Source organism: Schistocerca americana, chromosome X (assembly GCF_021461395.2).
Source record: "Schistocerca americana isolate TAMUIC-IGC-003095 chromosome X, iqSchAmer2.1, whole genome shotgun sequence".
NCBI lineage: Eukaryota > Metazoa > Arthropoda > Insecta > Orthoptera > Acrididae > Schistocerca > Schistocerca americana.
In genome coordinates this window covers 728,431,479-728,451,847 of record NC_060130.1, presented here as the reverse complement: position 1 = coordinate 728,451,847, position 20,369 = coordinate 728,431,479, and the positions used below count along the sequence as shown (strand labels likewise).

Sequence of the window (20,369 nt, the reverse complement as noted above, 5' to 3'; positions counted from 1 at the left end):
ATACCACACAGACATGCTGAACATTAAGGGAGAAATACACACATCAAAAAACGTTTTGCATCACCTCGGTTCTGAGAGTTCCGGAACCTGTACAGAAAATTGGAATAACATAAACAACATTTTCGCCCTTTTTATTGCTAATGAAAACTACACTTTGCATGTTTTACCACCGTACAGCGAGACCTTCAGAGGTGATGGTCCGGTACCTCTAATACCCAGTAGCACATCCTCTTGCACTGATGCATGCCTGTATTCATCGTGACATACTATCCACAAGTTCACCAAGGTACTGTTGGTCCAAACTGTCCCACTCCTCAATGGTGATTCGGTGTAGATCTCTCAGAGTGGTTCGTGGGTCATGTCATCCATAAACAGCCCTTTTCAATCTATCCCAGGCATGTTCGATAGGGTTCATGTCTCTGGAAAACACGCTGGCCCCCATTATCCTGAAAGAAGTCATTCACAAGATGTGCACGATGGGGGCGTGAACTGTCATCCATGAAGACGAATGCCTCGCCAATATGCTGTCGATATGGTTGCACTATCAATCGGGTAATTGCATTCACTTATCATGCAGCAATTATAACGCCTTCCATGACCCCCAGCAGTGTACGTCGGCCCCACATAATGCCACCCCAAAACAGCAGGGAACCTCTACCTCACTGGGCAATGTGTCTAAGGCGTTCAGCCTGACTGGGTTGCCTCCAAACATGTCTCCGACGATTGTCTGGTTGAAGGCATATGCGACACTCATTGGTGAGGAGAATGTGATGCCAATTCTGAGCCATCCATTCGGCATGTTGTTGGGCCCATCAGTACCACGCTGCATGGTGTCATGTTTGCGAAGATGGACCTCGCCATGGACATCGAGAGTGAAGCTGCACATCATTCAGCCTATTTTTCACAGTTTTAGTCTTAACACAATGTCCTGTGACTGCATGGAAAGCATTATTCAAAATGGTGGCATTGCTGTCAGGGTTCCTCCGAGCCATAATCCATAGGTAGCGATCATCCACTGCAGTAGTAGCCCTTGGGCAGCCTGAACAAGGCATGTTATCATCAGTTCCTGTCTCTCTGTATCTCCTCCGTGTCCGAACAACACTGCTTTGGTTCACTGGGAGACAGCTGATACTTCCCTTCTTGAGAGCCCTTCCTGGTGCAAAGTAACAATGCAGACGTGATCGAACTGCAGTATTGACTGTCTAGGTATGGTTGAAGTACAGACAACACGAGCCGTGTACCTCCTTCCTGGAGGAATGACTGGAACTGATCGGCTGTCGTACCCACTCTGTCTAATAGGCGCTGCTCATGCATGGATATTTACATCTTTGGGTGGGCTTACTGACATCTATGAACAGTCAAAGGGACTGTGTCTGTGATACAATATACGCTGTCAACGTCTATCGTCTATCTTCAGGAGTTCTGGAAACCTGGGTGATGGAAAACTTTTTTTGATGTGTGTATTTAAAGAAACAAGATGAATTACGAAGACTGCAAATGTCCATTATGCACAAAAGGAAGGAAGAAAGTGATAGTGTGTGGAAGACAGTATATCAGAATATTAAATGGCTTTCCTATTGATGTACTTTCTGTGTAACAGTTAGTAAACAACTTTTCTGCATTCGTGAATGTTCTCAAACAGTGTGATTACTGTCACTAGATTAGAGCACAATGTGTTTAGGTCACATAAAGCACAGGCTTTGCAGCAACAGAAAGCTTGTGAAAACAATAAAGAATGATGCAAGAACTACGGCGTACAGACATGTCACAAATACAAAGTGAAGTTTCTATTCAACACGCCCAACTTATGCACGATGAGAAATTGCGTTTCTTTCTTTCCTCCTGCCTTTATTAAATGGTCACCTTTTACTGAAGATCACAAGAAGAAAGAATGAGCAGAAAATGGTATAAATGTAACTGATATATCATTATACATATATTAACAACATAACACAGTAATATTACATTTAATTAACTTTTCACACAGCTTATCGACATTTACACAATATCTCTGATGGGCAATTGCTCCTCAATCAGCAAATGTAATAATCTTTTGATTTCATCACTACGTAATGTTTTAATTGTTTTTCATTATACTTACCAATAACGGATTTTGCAAAGGACCTGTTCTTCAGTGTAGCTAAACCTAAGTCACCAATTTTTACACTTCCAGTAGTGCCAGTTATAAATATGTTGTCACACTTGAGATCCCGGTGTATTATTGGTGTTGAGCGGGAGTGCAAAAACATGAGTCCTTTAAGTATTTGGCGACACCATGATTTCAAAACTTTAGGATTGATTTTCTTAAATCGACGTAGATAACTGCAAACAAAAAATTATATTATTATTACAGCACCTAGAGCATCCCCCTTCGAGAGAGAGAGAGAGAGAGAGAGAGAGAGAGAGAGAGAGAGAGAGAGAGAGAGAGATGGAGGAAGGGGGCTGGCTAGTAACGTATTGTATGAAGCACGAGTGAATACAATAAAGTCTGAAGTAAATATTACAAAGCACCAATTTACTACACTCTAGTAAGTCTCCAGACAGTATCCTAGAAGAATGTTGCAAATAATGAAACCATCTAACACAAAAAGGTTAAGTTTAGTCACTATACAGCTTACAGCTTAGCATAATTCTGGAACTTAAAGTACTTGAATAATGTTTGAAGAATCAGATGCCATTAGTTTAAGAATTCTGTGCAAGAATGTTTTGCTCTTTTAACACTATCTAAATCAACTGCTTCCAACACCACAATGATGGTGGAATGCAACATGAAATTGGTGTGACTACGTAATGAAGACTTAGTTCACACTCTAATGACAACAGATCATTTCGTTTCGCCTTTACTTTCTCTACTTGGTAATAATATATATATATATATGGAAAATATCCATTTAATAAATTCAAAATTAGTCATACATAATATTTACTACAGTATTTTATTAAACTGCAGGATTATGACCTAACTTCCAACCACAGCAGCTTGATTAAGAAGTGAGCAAGAAAAAGCAGTACACCCCCACCTTTGAATTTGCACTTCAATACAATCCATTTTCACATGTTTCTTATGAAGCAAAACTACAGTCATTGAGGTATCAACGGCATCTTCATCAATTGCACGTGGAGCAACACTCACAGCTGCACAAGAGACAGCACGTTTAAATTTCCCATTGGTATGCCATCGAGTGAGCTTGCTCTTCCATTCCTCACTATCTCTGATGGGAGTGTCATGAATACACTGCACCAGAGGGCACTAAATTCACATGACCTCAATGCCTGCAACTCCAATTGGCTGGTTCACCTTTTAAGCATCCACTCAGAACTTCGCCCACAGAGATTCGGTGTATCTATAGACTTATCAACATAAGTGCAGAAGGCTGGAGTAAGGAAATTACACTGACCTGGAATGACACTAGTAGGCATTATTAGTTACCATTGACTTATGTGATTGTTTCTATCATGAACCTTACCATCAATGTAAATAACTCAACACTACAGAGGGACCTACAGCACTTCGAAGTTATGTATATCTCAATTATTAAGAGAACATATCTCAGTTATTAAGTGTACATATTACAAATAACCGTATTACTCTGTTACCTTTTTGTAGACATCAGAGTGTTGTTATTGGCCACCTCAACTACTGAGTGACATGTCAATCTCTTAAGTCAACTGTCAAAAACATCCACCAAAAAAGCATTAGAGTGGAGAACACAAAGGGACAAAGGGCATGCGCTAAAACTTACATAGAATGATAAAACTCACCGTCAAGCATAAAATGTAAAACTAAATTAGCCGATGAGGCGTTGTTAGCTAAAAGTAATGGCAACAAGTCCAGTAACTGAAGAGTCCATCATAGGACAGCCAAAGGAGGACAGCTCACCGAGCTATGGGCCACTGTCAGCCGGGCGCTGTACCGACACTGAAGTGGGTCATCACGGCGCAGGAGGTAGCTGTGTGTCACCCTAGCATGGCCAATGCGGAGCAGGCAGAGAGCTACAGAGTCCCTGCAAGAGGCCGGCATGGAGGACTGCCACACATTCGTAGTCTCCCTAATGGCACGCAGTTTGTTGTGCGTGCTGAGGTTATGCCATTTCGTCTTGCAAAGCCGTAAAACCTTACGGCGTAGTACTGAATGCAGGTCAGTGGCAGAGCAGCCGATCTCCACAAGCGGTTTCCGCGTAAACATGACCTGAGGTCCAGACAAACACCACTGAACGACCAGACCGTTCCCAAGCATAGATGGATTCATGGATGGTCGCTATCAAAGGATGACAAGGGTAGCAGTGGGAGAGAGCTTGTAGGCTGCTCAAGTAGTCAGTACACAGAAGAAACACCTCACCAGGGCATGAACGGATGTGCTCAAGGGCATGAGATATAGCCACCAGCTCAGCATTGAAAATACTGCAGCCATCAGGCAAGGAATGCTGTTCAATATGCCCTCCATGGACTTACGTGAAGCTGACATGAGCATCAGCCATCGAGCCTTTGGTGTAAACCATTTTGTGGCCTCGGTACTTGTCAAGGAACGAGACGGAGTGGCAGATGAGAGCCGTGGGGTTAACAGAGTTCTTAGGGCCATCTGAAAGGTCCAGGCGAAGCTGCAGCCCCGGTGTACACCATGAAGGTGTATGTGAATGAACCTCAAGTATAGGTGGGAAAGGCAAGGACTTTAGTTCAGAAAGAAAGGACTGGACACAAACTGCAATTGGAAGGCCTGACCTGGGCCGCCGATGCGGGAGATGAACCGCCATGGGTGGGAAAGGGAGACGGTGATTCACATGAGCAGGAGAACTATGAACATGTGCTACGTAACTGGCCAGCAGTTGTGCACGCCTAACCTGCAATGGAGGGACTCCGGCTTCCTCAAGGATGCTCATTACCGGACTTGTCCTAAAAGCTCCTGTTGCTAGGCAAACGCCACAGTGGTGCACTTGGTTGAGTAAACGAAACGCTGAGGGAACCGCCGAACCATAAAACAGACACCCATAGTCAAGGCGGAATTGAACAAGACCTCTGTAGAGCTGCAGCAGCGTAGAGCGATCTGCACACCAATTGGTGTTGCTCAGCCAGCGGAGGGTACTGAAGTGCTGCCAGCACTTCTGCTTAACCTGACAAAGGTGAAGAATCCAAGTCAATCAGGCGTCGAAAACCAGTCCTAAGAATCAATATGTCTCCACTACAGTGAGTGGATCATCATCACGGTAAAGTTCTGGTTCTGGACGAACGGACCGACGCCGACAGAAGTGCATAACACACGACTTTGCAGCCGAAAACTGAAAACTGTGGGCTACAGCCCATGACTGCACCTTGTGGATGGCTCCCTGTAGGCGCCACTCGGCAACACCAGTACTGGTGGAGCATAATAAAATGCAGAACTCGTCTGCATACAGATAAGGTGCGATGGACGGGCATACAGCTGCTGCTAGACCATTAATGGCCATTAAAAGTAGAGATACACTCAATACAGATCCCATTATCCTGGATACGGGGAGGGGGGGGGGGGAGGGGGGGGGGGGACACTATGGGACACGGAGAGTACAAAGCAACAGGAAATTCTGGATAAAAATTGGGAGTGGGCCTTGGAGACCAAACTTGTATAATGTGGCAGGGATATGACGTCACCAGGTCATGTCATATGCTTTCCGTAAATCAAAAAAGACCAGGTGTTGGCATCTGGAAAAGGTTGTACGGATGGCAGAGTCTATGGACACAAGATTGTCAGTGGTAGAGCGACCCTGGCGGAAGCCGGCCTGACATGGAGCCAGTAGTCCACGTGACTCCAGGACCCAACCCAACCGCCGACACACCATACGTTCCAGCACCTTACAAAGAAAATTTGTGAGGCGGGTGGGATCATAGCTATCCACTTCTAGTGGGTTTTTCCAGGTTTGAGCACCGGAATGATGGTGCGCTCCTGCCACTGCGATGGAAAGACGCCATTGCACCAGATCCGGTTGAAGAAGACGAGGAGACATCGCTTGTAGTCAGTTGAGAGATGTTTAATCATCTGACTGTGGATCCGATCTGGTCCAGGAGGTGTGACAGGGCAATGTGCAAGAGCACTGAGGAGCTCCCACTCTGCAAAGGAGGCGTTATAGGATTCACTGTGGCATGTAGTAAACAAGAGGACTTTCCCTTCCATCTGCCGTTTGGAGTGCAAAAGCCTGGGGGGGGGGGGGGGGGGGGGGGGGTAATTCTCCGCCACAGAGGCATGAGCATAGTGCTCAGCCAAGTGTTCGGCAATCGCATTTGTATCGGTAGATAACACACCATTTATGTTAACGACAGGGACACCTGCTGGGGTCTGGTACCCAAAAACACGTTTGATCTTTGCCCAGGCATGGGAAGGTGACGCATGGCACCCAATGGCCTAGACATGTATCTCCCAACACTTCTGCTTCCGTCGTTTGATAAGCTGGCGAATGCTAGCACGCAGCCATTTGAAGGGTATGAGGTGCTCCAGGGAAGGGTGCCACTTATGCTGCTGTAGAGCTCACTGACTCGACTTAATTGCGTCAGCGACTTCCGGCGACCACCAAGGGACTGTCTTTTGCCGGGGGCACCCTAAAGAGCGAGTGATTCCGATTTCTGCCAAAGAAACAATTGTTGTAGTCACCTTCTCAACCATCACATCGATGTTACTGTGTGGGAGAGATTCAACAGTGACAGCAGAGGTGAAAGTTTCCCAGTCCGCCTTGTTTAAAGCCCATCTGGGCAGGCGTTCATTGGCTTGATGCCAAGGCAGTGACAGGAAGATAGGGAAGTGATCACTACCACACAGGTCGTCATGTGCTCTCCAGTGGATGGATAGGAGAAGTCCTGGGCTGCAATGTGATAAATCAATGGCCTAGTAACTACCTCGAGCCACACTAAAATGTGTGGCAGCCCCAGTATTAAGGAGGCAGTGGTCGAACTGAGACAGTAAAGTTTCAACATCTCTGCCTCGGCCAGTAAGCACGGTGCCACCCCACAAGGGGTTATGGGCATTAAAATCTCCAAAAAGTAGGAAAGGTTTTAGGCAGCTGATCAATCAGTGCAGTTAATACTTTCAGGGATATTACACCATCTGGAGGAAGATATACATTGCAGACAGTTATTTCCTGCGTCGTCCTTATTCTGACAGCCACAGCTTCAAGATGGGTTTGAAGGGGCTCAGGTTCACTACAGACTGAGTTTAGGACATAAACACAAACTCCACCTGACACTCAATTACAGTCGCTATGGTTCGTGTACTATCCCTTATAGATGCGTAGGGCAGGGGTCTGCATTGCCGGGAACCAGGTTTCCTGGAGGGCAATGCAGGAAGCAGGTGTTAAGCTTAACAGATGCCATAGGTCAGCCAGGTGGTGGAAAAAACCGCTGCAATTCCGCAGGAGGATGATATCATCGTGAGACTGGGAAGGCATGGAACATTCAATGAGGCAGTTTACGCCTCAGGGTCACCTGCTGCCACCGACTTATTGCCCGAGCAGTCTATATCCATTCTGCCTGAGGGCCTGGCGAGATCTAGGTCCTCAGCGGACGCCAGAATCTCCACCTCATCCGCAGACACAGAACTTGTAGGTAGCGGTGGTGTGGGTGGTGGGTGCCATCACAATTCCCTTGGTTTTGGGGACCTCCTTTTTGGATTTCTCTCACTGTTCCTTGGGTTTCCCCAGCTGGAAGGACTTCACTGATTCAGTCTCAATGACTGAGGATGAGCGTGAAGCCCTGCAACCAGCTGCTTTTGGGCTCTTCAGCCATTGGCGGGTGTCATCTTTCCCACAAGCACAAACCTGGGAAGGTAGTGATCCAAGCGACCCCTCACTAGTGAGAGCAGCCAAAGACGAATGACGTCACAGATGGTTGAGGGGGGGGGGGGGGGGGTGTTGCTCCTGAAGTAGGTGGTGCAGGAGCAACAGGGAGGGAAGTGCCCCCCACCATCAAGGGGGCAGGTGTAGTCTTCCAGCTCTGAGAGCCGACTGGAGTTAGAACTGGGGCTAGAATAGAACTGTTGTAGCAGCGGCGTAAGATGATGTCATACATACACGATGTAGGTGTTCAAATTTCCTATTAGCCTCAGTGTAGGTCAGTCAGTCCAGGGTCTTGTACTCCACGATTTTCCTTTCTTTCTGGAGAATTCTGCAGTCAATGTGCAAGCAAACTGTGCTCTTCGCAGTTGACACACATGGGAGGCAGGGCACACAGAGTATTGGGATGTGATGGGCGTCCGCAATCTCGACATGTGATGCTGGAAGTACAGCAGGAAGACATATGACCGAACTTCGAACATTTAAACCCCTGCATTGGGAGAAGGATATAGGGTTTTACATATAAGCAGTAGACCATCACCTTGACCTTCTCGAGTAATGTATCATCCTCAAAAGCTAAGATGAAGCCACCCTGGTGGACATGCTGAACGAAATGTACACCTCGCCACTCTAAATTGGAGCACAGCTCATCGTCAGACTGCAGAAGAAGGTCCCTGTGAAATATGATACCCTGGACTGTATTTACGCTCTTATGGGGAGTGATGGTTGCAGAAACATCCCCCAGCTTGTCACAAGCTAGTAACGTCCATGACTAGGCAGAGGATGCTGTTTTGATCAAGACTGATCCAGATCTCTGTGGTGTCACCGCCAGACACCACACTTGCTAGGTGGTAGTTTTAAATCGGCCGCGGTCCATTAGTACATGTCGGACCCGTGTGTCGCCACTGTCAGGGATCGCAGACCGAGCGCCACCACAAGGCAGGTCTCGAGATACGGACTAGCACTCGCCCCAGTTGTACGGACGACTTTGCTAGCGACTACACCGACGAAGCATAGCTCATTAGCCGAGCCAATAGTTAGAATAGCCTTCAGCTAAGTCAATGGCTACGACCTAGCAAGGCGCCATTAGTAACATTGCATGTATCTAAAGAGTCTCACTTGTATCGCCACAATCTCCAGATGTACCAAAAGGATGGATTAAAGTTAAGTATTCCAGAAGCTACGTACTTTTCTTTATAGCATTCATTACGTATCCTGTTTCAGACCTCACGCCCATCTGCGTGAGCGTAGTGCGTGCCTTTCGGCTTACTCTCATTGTGTCTAGGCTGTCTTGTCTAGAGACAACAATTTTTGGCGACGAGTCAACGGAAAGGGTCTTTCATCTCGCCGCATACAGAATTCAAGGTAACGAGCGGCAGCCCCATTTATTGTCGTGTGTAGGGGTGCAAACGTACCATGTGATAGTGAAATTATTTCCCCGACGCGACGTAGCAACTCTGTCCTACGATGAAATTTTGTCGGCATTGGACGCCTCCGCGCCAGCATACAAATGCAGTGAAATCATGCCCGCGGTGTGCTACTAGACATTCGCGTGACAATTGCCCGTCACGCCAAGCTATTTGCTTTTTCTGTAATAAGAAAGGACATGTTCAAAGTGTTTGCCAGAAAAAAGCTCAGATCAGACAATCACAACCATTCCAGGCCTTTTGCTTCACGCCGGAATCGAACCAAGGACACTCAGGCTCGTGGACCTTCACCCATGGACATTCATGTAGTTAATTCCACTTCGTCCAGTGCCACTTTCTCTAACAGTGACTGTGTTCGTCCCACAAAAAGTGTGCGTCGACGTCGCCGGAAATCACGTCAATTAGCAAGTGATGCTGTACCCGTATCAGTTCAAATTGCACGAGACGGTCGCTCTTGTCGTCAGCAGGACAATAAACTTTTTGTAGATTTGGACTTTAATGGCAAGGTCATACCATTCCAGCTCGATACCGGAGCTGCAGTTTCATTGCTCAATCATGACGCGTACAAACAACTGGGCAAACCTCCGTTGCGTACCGCAAATGTTCAGTTAAATAGTTATTCAGGTCAGAATATCCCTGTGTTAGGACAGTGCAGTCTTCTTGCAACATATAAGGGACAAACAAAACTTGTGTCATTTTACGTTCTTCGTTCTTCTTCTGCAGTGAACTTGTTTGGTTTATATTTATTTCAGTTGTTTAACATGTCTATAGTAAATCAGGTCCTATCAGTGAATCAGACTGTGCCTTCAGACAGTGTTTCTCGGCTATGTGAAGAATTTGCAGACATTTTTGCACCGCGCCTTGGTTGCGCTACGAACTATGAAGCACATTTGGAACTGAAAGTCAACGCGCAACCGAAATTTTTCCGAGCGCGCAATGTTCCCCACGCATTGCATGATGAGGTCACAAGAACATTAAACGATTTAGAAGCACACGGTGTGAGTGAATGTGCGCAATGCCTCCTCCATTTCAGCTCCGCTTCATTGCTTATGCCGTACAGGTGTTCCGTTTGTCTGGACGACGGACTGCGACCGCGCCTTTCGCCAGTTGAAATCGGCGTTGCTTTCAAATACTTGCCTTACGCCATTCGATCCCCAGAAACCCCTTTTGTTGATGGCAGATGCATCGGATTTCGGGATCGGTGCTGTGCTTGCGCACAGAGATGGATCGCATGATCGCCCTATTGCCTTTGCGTCAAAATTGCTCTCGTCTGCGCAAAGAAATTACTCGCAGATAGTGAAAGAAGCTTTGGCTCTCGTCTTTGGTGTTACAAAGTTTCATGATTTCTTGTATGGTTCGCTTTACCATCATCACAGACCACAAACCTTTGACGTCGCTTTTTCATCCGAACAAGCCTGTACCTCCACGTACAGCGCAGAAATTCATTCGCTGGTCTATTTTCCTCTCGCAGTACCGCTACGATATCTAGTATCGGTCCACTGCTAAGCACGGAAACGCCGATGCGTTGTCCCGTTTGCCTGTTGCTGAGGATAGAGCATTCGATTCTTCCGAATTTGCTTGCATGTTCATTGGTTCGGAAACCGATGACGTGGTCGAATCGTTTCCGATTGATTTTCGTCGTGTAGCTACAGCCACAGCTGCTGACCCGGTCCTTGCTACCGTTTTGTGTTTTGTTGCTACGCAATGGCCCTTGTCACAGTCTCGGATCGAGGATCCGTTGGTTCGCCGATTTTTTGCTCACAAGGAGAGACTTTTTGTTTGACGTGGTGTTTTGTTGTTGCGTTCTGATAATGATCAGTCCAGAGTCGTGGTCCCACGTTCGTTACAGTCCTCTGTTTTACGGCTTCTTCACCAAGGACATTGGGGTATGGTGCGAACGAAACAACTTGCTCGTCGGCACTGTACTTGGTTCGGAATCGATGCTGTGATTACGAATATGTGTTCTTCTTGCGTGGCGTGTGCCGAACAACAATCCGCACCGCCGCGGAAAGTCTTTGCATGGCCAAAAGCCACTTCCCCTTGGCAACGCTTGCACATCGATTTTGCTGGTCCCTTCTGGAATGCTAGATAGTTGGTTGTGGTAGATGCCTTCAGTAATTTTCCTTTTGTTGTCCGGATGTCTTCCACGATGTCATCTGCCACCATCCAAGCGTTGTCTGCTATCTTTTGCATTCAAGGTCTTCCGCAGACTATTGTTTCTGACAATGGCCCACAATTCATGTCCGCAGAATTTCAGTCATCCTGCCAGGCCAATGGTATTCAACATCTGACACCCGCAACATTTTCGCCTCAGTCAAACGGGGCCGCTGAACGATTGGTCCGGACTTTCAAGTCACAGATGTTGAAGTTGAAAGAGTCGCATTCTCGGGAGGACGCGTTGTTGCTCTTTTTGTCTTCGTATCGCTCTCAGCCCCGAGATAGTCGCTCGCCGGCTGAGTTGCTCCACGGTCGTCCTCATCGAACCTTGATGTCTTTGCTGCATCCGCCGCATCAGGTTCCTGTGCAGCGGCAGACTCCTGCTTTTGCTCCAGGCGGCGTTGTATGCTATCGCCACTATCGAGGTTCACGGCGTTGGCTCGCAGGGTGCATTCTTCGCTGCCTCGGCCGCGCGATGTATTTGGTTTTGGGGGCCTCTGGTGAGGTGCGTCGGCATCTCAATCAGCTGCGCCTCTGTCGTCGCACGGGTTCTGCCGCTCCCCGTCTGCTTTCAGCGACGGTGCCGTCCGGTCAGCGCCCTGGGGACCCATCTACTGGCTCGCCTCATCCCCAGGTGTTACCGACGATGCCTTCCATTTTGCCCCATGGCGACGCGCCGCTGCCGCCGCCGCCGCCTGTCCTCCAGCCGCCGCCGCCCGCAGTGAACGCCTCGCTGCAGCCGCCAAGCGCCTCCCTGGGTCACGCGCCGCCGATCGCTTCCCGTGACCAGCCGTCCTCCGCCATGGACCTCTTGCCCGCTCCGGACCACATGGCGTCTTCGCACGTCGGGTACCCCGGCGCAATGGAGGTCGACACTTCGGCCCCTCCTGTCTCTTTACGGGCGCATACACCGCATGTTGACGTGCACCCTGGACTAGGTTTTCAGGCGTTTCCTAGCTCCCCTCGGACCGAATGACCGGGTGCGGGTGGCACAGCCTCGCCTGTTGTTAGGCTCCCCACCTCATCGCATACATCAACATGGGGTCCTCCCCACGGCGGGCGGAAGCCTTATCACACGACCGTTCACCGATTTGCGGGGGAGGAATGTGGTGTCACCGCCAGACACCACACTTGCTAGGTGGTAGTTTTAAATCGGCCGCGGTCCATTAGTACATGTCGGCCCCGCGTGTCGCCACTGTCAGGGATCGCAGACCGAGCGCCACCACAAGGCAGGTCTCGAGATACGGACTAGCACTCGCCCCAGTTGTACGGACGACTTTGCTAGCGACTACACAGACGAAGCATAGCTCATTAGCCAAGCCAATAGTTAGAAAAGCCTTCAGCTAAGTGAATGGCTACAACCCAGCAAGGCGCCATTAGTAACATTGCATGTATCTAAAGAGTCTCACTTGTATCGCCACAATCTCCAGATGTACCAAAAGGATGGATTAAAGTTAAGTATTCCAGAAGCTACGTACTTTTCTTTATAGCATTCATTACGTATCCTGTTTCAGACCTCACGCCCATCTGCGTGAGCGTAGCGCGTGCCTTTCGGCTTCCTTTCATTGTGTCTAGGCTGCCTTGTCTAGACACAACAATCTCAATTTGGACAAGCCCTCCACCTCCCCAAACTTGTCCTCTAAATGATCAACAAAAAACTGAGACTTTATCGTCAAGGAAGATTCCCCATCAGCTCTGCAACATACAAGATACCGGGGCGAATAAGAGCCGCTACCATCCTTAGCCCTGCGTTCCTCCCATAGTGTGGCCAGGGAGGGGAACGATTTGGGTTCATACTTCCGTGGACTGAATTGAGCCCGTGAATGCTTAGAGCCTGCTGGTGTTTCACTACCAAGAGATGATGAACTACGCTTCATCGCATGTCATCCACCCTGATGCCACCCACTCCGACCAGGGGCCCTCCCCACGGGCGCCACCCGGACACAGCAAAGGCCACCTGGCAGGATGGCCATTACCGGGAGTCCCAATGCCCCAGGGTGATGGGAATCTACTCCTCAGCTTACATGGGGAGTTAACGGTGCAGGCATCAGCAGAGCGATCCCTGTGTGATCAGGGGGCTACAACCAACAGGGTACATGGCAGCCCCACCAAAATGGACTGGCTACCGTGCTGGATATCAGGTGCCACCAAGAAAACAAGTCCATTATCATTGTCGGCGCAGAAAACGATACTGCACAGCTGATGGAAAATAACGCACCCAGGAGTGTGACATCACCCAACAGTTGGAGAATGAGCAGAAGTGCACAACCACGTTGACGAAGAATGTGATAGGTCTCAGTGCATGATGGACACGATGCACCATGTAAGCCTCTCTTCCCCAATTAGCTCGCTCTTCGGGAAAATTTTGAAAAATGGAGGTCAAACCCCATAGGGGACCATCACAAAGGCCGAAACATGTGAGACTCCTCTTAGTCGCCTCCTACGACAGGCAGGAATACCTCGTGCCTATTCTAATCCCTGGACCCGCAGGGTGGTGGCCATAGTGTATCAATGCTGTTTTGTCGCAGATCGCAGTGGAAGAACAAGCAGTGATTCAATTTCATATTTTACTCGTTATAATGGCTACCGACACATCCGTGTCCAAGCAAAAACCTTACAGCTATAATTTTTTTTTAGGTCATGAATGAGTGTGAATGGTTTACAGGTTTTAAAGGAGGGAAGGTGTCGCTCACAGCCAACGAGAAGTCAGTGGTCCCATCTTAAGTTCTCCAACAGAAACACTTAGAAAATTCTTGATATTTTGTAAACTGACACTTACGAGGTGCATTCAAGTTCTAAGGCCTCCGATTTTTTTTCTCCGGACTGGAAAGAGATAGAAACATGCGCGTTGTTTTAAAATGAGGCCGCGTTCATTGTCAATACGTCCCAGAGGTGGCAGCACCGTATGGCAGATGGAATGTTACCGCCAGCGGCGAGAATGAGAACTGTTTTAAATACTTAAAATGGCGACATTTTCCTTACTTGAACAGCGTGCAATCATTCATTTTCTGAATTTGCGTGGTGTGAGACCAATTGAAATTCATCGACAGTTGAAGGAGGCATGTGGTGATGGGGTTATGGATGTGTCAAAAGTGCGTTCGTGGGTGCGACAGTTTAATGAAGGCAGAACATCGTGTGACAACAAACCGAAACAACCTCGGGCTCGCACAAGCCGGTCTGACGACATGATCGAGAAAGTAGAGAGAATTGTTTTGGGGAATCGCCGAATGACTGTTGAACAGATCGCCACCAGATCTGGCATTTCTGTGGGTTTTGTGCACACAATCCTGCATGACGACCTGAAAATGCGGAAAGTGTCATCCAGGTGGGTGCCACGAATGCTGACGGACGACCACACGGCTGCCCGTGTGGCATGTTGCCAAGCAATGTTGACGCGCAACGACAGCACGAATGGGACTTTCTTTTCGTCGGTTGTGACAATGGATGAGACGTGGATGCCATAAAGCGCCAGTCAGCTCAATGGAAGCACACAGATTCACCGCCACCAAAAAAATTTTGGGTAACCGCCAGTGCTGAAAAAATGATGGTGTCCATGTTCTGGGACAGCGAGGGTGTAATCCTTACCCATTGCGTTCCAAAGGGCACTACGGTAACAGGTGCATCCTACGAAAATGTTTTGAAGAACAGATTCCTTCCTGCACTGCAACAAAAACGTCCGGGAAGGGCTGCGCATGTGCTGTTTCACCAAGACAATGCACCCGCACATCGAGCTAACGTTACGCAACAGTTTCTTCGTTATAACAACTTTGAAGTGATTCCTCATGCCCCCTACTCACCTGACCTGGCTCCTAGTGACTTTTGGCTTTTTCCAACAATGACAGACACTCTCCGTGGCCGCACATTCACCAGCCGTGCTGCTATTGCCTCAGCAATTTTCCAGTGGTCAAAACAGACTCCTAAAGAGGCCTTCGCCGCTGCCATGGAATCATGGCGTCAGCATTGTGAAAAATGTGTACGTCTGCAGGGCGATTACGTCGAGAAGGAACACCAGTTTCATCGATTTCGGGTGAGTAGTTAATTAGAAAAAAAATCAGAGGCCGTAGAACTTGAATGCACCTCGTATATCTCACATAGGGCTATCACTTAAGAACACAGCATCTCTAAACAAAGTGTTCAAGACAAGAAAATGTGTGCTTAATTTGCCCTGCACACTTTGATTTCTGTACAAAGACAATGGCATGTGGATGCCTAGAGTGACTGGATTGCAATGAGAAATGCGGATAATTCTTTTCTGGAGTGGAAAAAAAAATCAATATGAACATACCACAAAATGACAAAGTGGGTCTCTGATCGTTAGCTACGACCGAAGAAGAATGACAAAATCAAAAAAGAATACAATGCTCATGAGATTCTCCATAGGAAATTGGATTCGACTGGCACCACTGTCAATTTCCAAATACTATTTGCATGTCATGGTCAATTGTGCAAGAGGATTCAGATGGTTTGTCCACAACAATCGAAGGAGAGGGACTTCTGATCATTGCACGATAGCTACATTTGTAATAAACCCCCCCCCCTTTTTTTTGTGAAAAATGAAGCGTCAGTTCTCAACCACCTTTCATATTGATCCGATTTGATGCTGAGTGACTTTTTTTAATTCCTAAAAGTAGAAGTTCAAATGAAGGATCAATGCTTTGATGACATAGCCTACAATGAAGCCACTGAGAAGTGTGAACTGGAGAACATCCCAAAGAAGGACTATCCTGATATTTTCACACAGTTTTTCTCAAGCTGGGGTTGACTATGTAGAACACTTGAAGCATCTTAACTTTTCTCTTTTTGGACTGATGGGCTATCATTTCCATGTAGGTGAGGACATGGTCTTCATCTGTGTCAAGACATGTAAACAGGGGATTTAAATGGGAAGCAGTTAAGAATACAGCAAGATGAAACTAGTTTTGGACTACATCTTGTTTAGTAACCACATCATGATGTAAAATTCTAAGGTAAGATCTATATTGTTTATTTTACATGCATAATACAGCTAAACAAAATACTATGATGGTAAAAATTGTGTTTTTCCCCTAAAAATACTCCCTGTAACTTCATACCTAATTTTCAACTTATTGGGAAAGAACTGCTTAGGGAAAATATACGTGAAAGGGTTCGTCTCAAAGCTATGCAATAACTATTTCATTGACCAAAAACTTTTACTTTTATCTCATTTAACAAGCATGGCTGTGTTTCAGGCTGGGTGCAGTTCCTGCTACCTTATAGGGCGATTGACGAAACTGTAGAGCTGACGAAAACCTGTAGCTCTGATATTTAATTAAATACTTTCTCTTATTGATAATGTATCTTGCGTTTGTGAATATGTTATATGTGAACTCAATTTATCTATAAAACAGTGGACATATGCACACAACAGTTCGCAACTTAGGACAGGGGGTAGGAGGGGTGGGGTGTGTGATGCAGTTGTAAGAATGGTGGCTTGTCATTAACCTTTGTCAGAGTACAGAATATAGTGGAATGATACGTACACAGAATTTTAATAGGTAGGCCAGTTCTGGCTGCTACGATCTCATTGGTGATCACACCTTTGATGTCACTGGAATGCCAACAGTACTGTGGATTAAGTTGCCCCTTGTGCTAAGCAGTGCTCACTGCTACTGTTTCCAGTAAATTTCTTACACACACTGTAAATTCTTATGCTCTTTATTGTTGGTGCACTTTTAAATAATCACTGGGTCATAAATACACAGGTGGCTAATTCATAATGGTTACACTTATTCATCATACAATAAAATTATTTCCTCTTGATTTCAAATGTCCACTCATCAACTGAAGTCTTGATTAAAACAATCATCTTTACCCAGCATACAAGTACACAGTTTAAGAAGTCCTTAAGCTCACAAATGTCAACTTTAAGTACTATTAAAGTATGTTGTAATGTCAGACTCTGAAAAAATGATAAACTCATAAACTTACGTTTTTAGGGTTCCTGATGTCATCAGCTCTGTAACTAATACAATGTATTTTCTCTTTGTAAGTGAGACCTCCCAGTAATCGTAAAATCTTACAATGTTTGGGTGCTGTAGTCCTTTCAGCATCTCAGCTTCTTCACGAAAACGTAGTCTCTCACTTTTATTCAATTTCTTTTCCTAAATAAATGAAAGGTTATTCAGTTTTAAAGCACTTTTAAAATACATGAGAATCAGCAACCTTAGATAATTTTTAGCAACATGATGACCATAAGAATAGTATTACTTTGTACTCATGTTTTTAATTGTGCTTCTATCATTTATGTGCTCTGGATTATGGATTGGTTCCACAGTGGCCACCTTAGCCTTACACATTCAAAGTTTAAATTTTTATTGTGTTATACACCAAGATAAAAAAAATGAAAATTTAGTTGTCTTTAGGTTCAATTAATTAATTTATCTATTTTAAAGGTACACATCTCAATAAAGAAAACTTGCATTTGCGTATCAGTTTGGATTAATTATCAGTTTGGCCATTTTTTACTTAATAGTAGAGCGGAGTAGAAAAATTAGGTCTAGTAAGGGGAAATTTTCAAATTCTGTGCTCTTGTTTATATTTGTTTTCACTTGAAGCTACCCTCAGATATGAGTCATATTGTTAGTAATAGGTCTAACAGCGTCCTGTCTAAGAATGAAATACACATTCTTGCCGAAGGGGGAAACCGTGCGGTCTTACCTAGAATACCAAAAGAAGATATCATTGCTAATATTGAGGGTGGAATTCGTTTTCTACTGCAGATGAAAATCAGGCAGAATATTGCTTAGGAGTAAACCATGTAACAGTAACTTAACGAAAGGTTTAAATTCTGATAAAGACATTTTAATTCTTCCAGCAGATAAAGGCAGTGCTACAGAGGTAAAGGCAATGCTACAGAGGTAATGGAGAGAGACGACTACTGCATTAAAATTAGGGACATATTAGAACCAGGAATATATAGAAAGCTTGAGGGAGATTCCACAACTTCTGTGCTTAGAGTAATTAATTAATGAACTAATAAAAACCCCTGATTTCTCCCACTGACAAGAGGGTTCTCATCAAATCCGAAGAGCTAACATCAAGACTGTATGGTTCGCCGAAAATTCACAACCTTGGCATCCATTATGCCTTCCTGTTAGCACTCTTGACTGACCAACCTATGGGACTGCCGACCACTTAGCTATTTGCCTATAGTTGTTTAAAGGAAAAACTGAAGCTCATATTAAAGATTTTGGTTATTTTATCAAAAAATTTAAAGTCCTGCAGACTATGTCCATGTGATATTGTGATCAGTTTACTAGGGTTTCTCTCAATGAGGTTATGTCACAGTTGGAATGCATGTTTGCAAAGGATATGGCAAATCTCTCTAAAAATTGTCTCACATCAACTTGGTTTCAGTGGGACAACAGATTATGTCCGCAAACTGAAGTGTGGCTATGGGGAACCCACTCAGTGCTGTTATAGCAAATTCTTATATGGAAAAATTCAAAGAAGCAGCTCTTCAGACAGCAAAGAAGAAACCCACATGCCAGTTTTGGTATGTTGTGATATTTTATTCATATGGCCTCATGGAGAAAATGAACTACCAGAATTTCTATTTTTTAATGATATTAATTCTAATACTAAAATGTAGACTTTCACGGCCAGAAATATCATGTCCATTATAATTATCCAGGCTGTTATGCCGTGGTCGGTTGATGAATTCTGTGTCGATTCCCAACGTTTCGTCTCCGACTGCGGGAGACATCTTCAAGGGGGTCCGTAGCTCGATGGAAGGTCCAACACACCCACTAGCTCGCTACTGACTGTAGCCAGTGGGTGTGTTGGACCTTCCATCGAGCTACGGACCCCCTTGAAGATGTCTCCTGTAGTCGGAGACAAAACGTTGGGAATCGACACAGAATTCATCAACCGACCACGGCATAACAGCCCGGATAATTATAATGGACATTAATTCTAATACACAGTTCACTATGGAAGAAGAGAAAGAAGGTCCATTTTCATGTTTGCTGGTTCAGATACTTAGAAAACCTAATGGAACTTTAGGGCACAAAGTTTACAGAAAGCCCACTTACACGGCAGATACCTTCACAGAAATTACAAATAGCATTACAAACAGAAAAAGAGGAGTGAAAAAACATTGGTGGACTGAGCTAAAACACTGTGAGCTGCAGTACTTGGGCAACCTATATGGTTTACGAACTGCCTTCAGAAGAAAGGTCTACACTGACAAAGACAGAAATAGGGCACTACAAACTAAAAGACTTTGAGCTTTTACTGAAAAAGAACCAACTAAAGGGTAAGTTTCCCCCCCATTCGCAAAACATGTCGCAAAACATGTCACAGATCATATCCGCGAAGTATCCAGAACACACAGTATTGATGTAGTGTTTTAATTATTAAGAACGGTATGTGAACATTTGAACACTGCATAAAGGACTTATGCCCACCACTTGCCACAGATACGAGTATATAAAATCCCTTATGCACATGGTCAAGTATACACAAAAACTACAAAAAGAAGCATTAACACTCACCTTGAGGAGCACAAGAGCAATTGCCATCGGTGCAACACCAATAAATCAGCAGTAGCAGAACATGCACTGGGACCAGTGAACCATCAACCACGGTTTTATCAAGATTGCATCAATAATATGCTTGGATGTATAGAGGGGCCATGGAAATTCAAAAGCACAAAAACAACTTTAACAGAAAAGGAGGACTGAAATTAGACAAGTTGCGGGCCTTAGAAGTAAATAAAGCTCCATAACAAACATCAGTGTGAATCCACTACCTTAGGCAGTGGTCTGATGACATCACAGACAGACAGTTGCCCGGATACACACATAAACAGTTGAGCCTGCTGAGCTTGTTGGAGATTGCAACTGCTTTCTGAGCTGGTATAGCCTATAATAATCTCTCCAGCACTGAAAGATGTAATGTTAGGCAGAGAAGTATTCCTTGGACGACAGCCTAATGCCCATAAAACAAATGTCACTGAAAATGCAAATACCGG

At 45.7% G+C, this 20,369-nt stretch overlaps 1 protein-coding gene across 2 annotated transcripts in view; it reads right to left on the bottom strand.

Moving 5' to 3' along the window:
• Positions 1-20,369, bottom strand: part of LOC124556848 — a 332,788-nt gene that overhangs the window by 211,485 nt on the left and 100,934 nt on the right. For both annotated transcript variants that reach the window (XM_047130867.1, XM_047130868.1), the window contains exons 6-7: positions 17,324-17,496; positions 2,102-2,322 (exon numbers count right to left, since the gene is read on the bottom strand). In XM_047130867.1, coding sequence (XP_046986823.1) covers positions 2,102-2,322; positions 17,324-17,496 — 394 coding nt within the window. The remainder of the gene's footprint in view (positions 1-2,101; positions 2,323-17,323; positions 17,497-20,369) is intronic.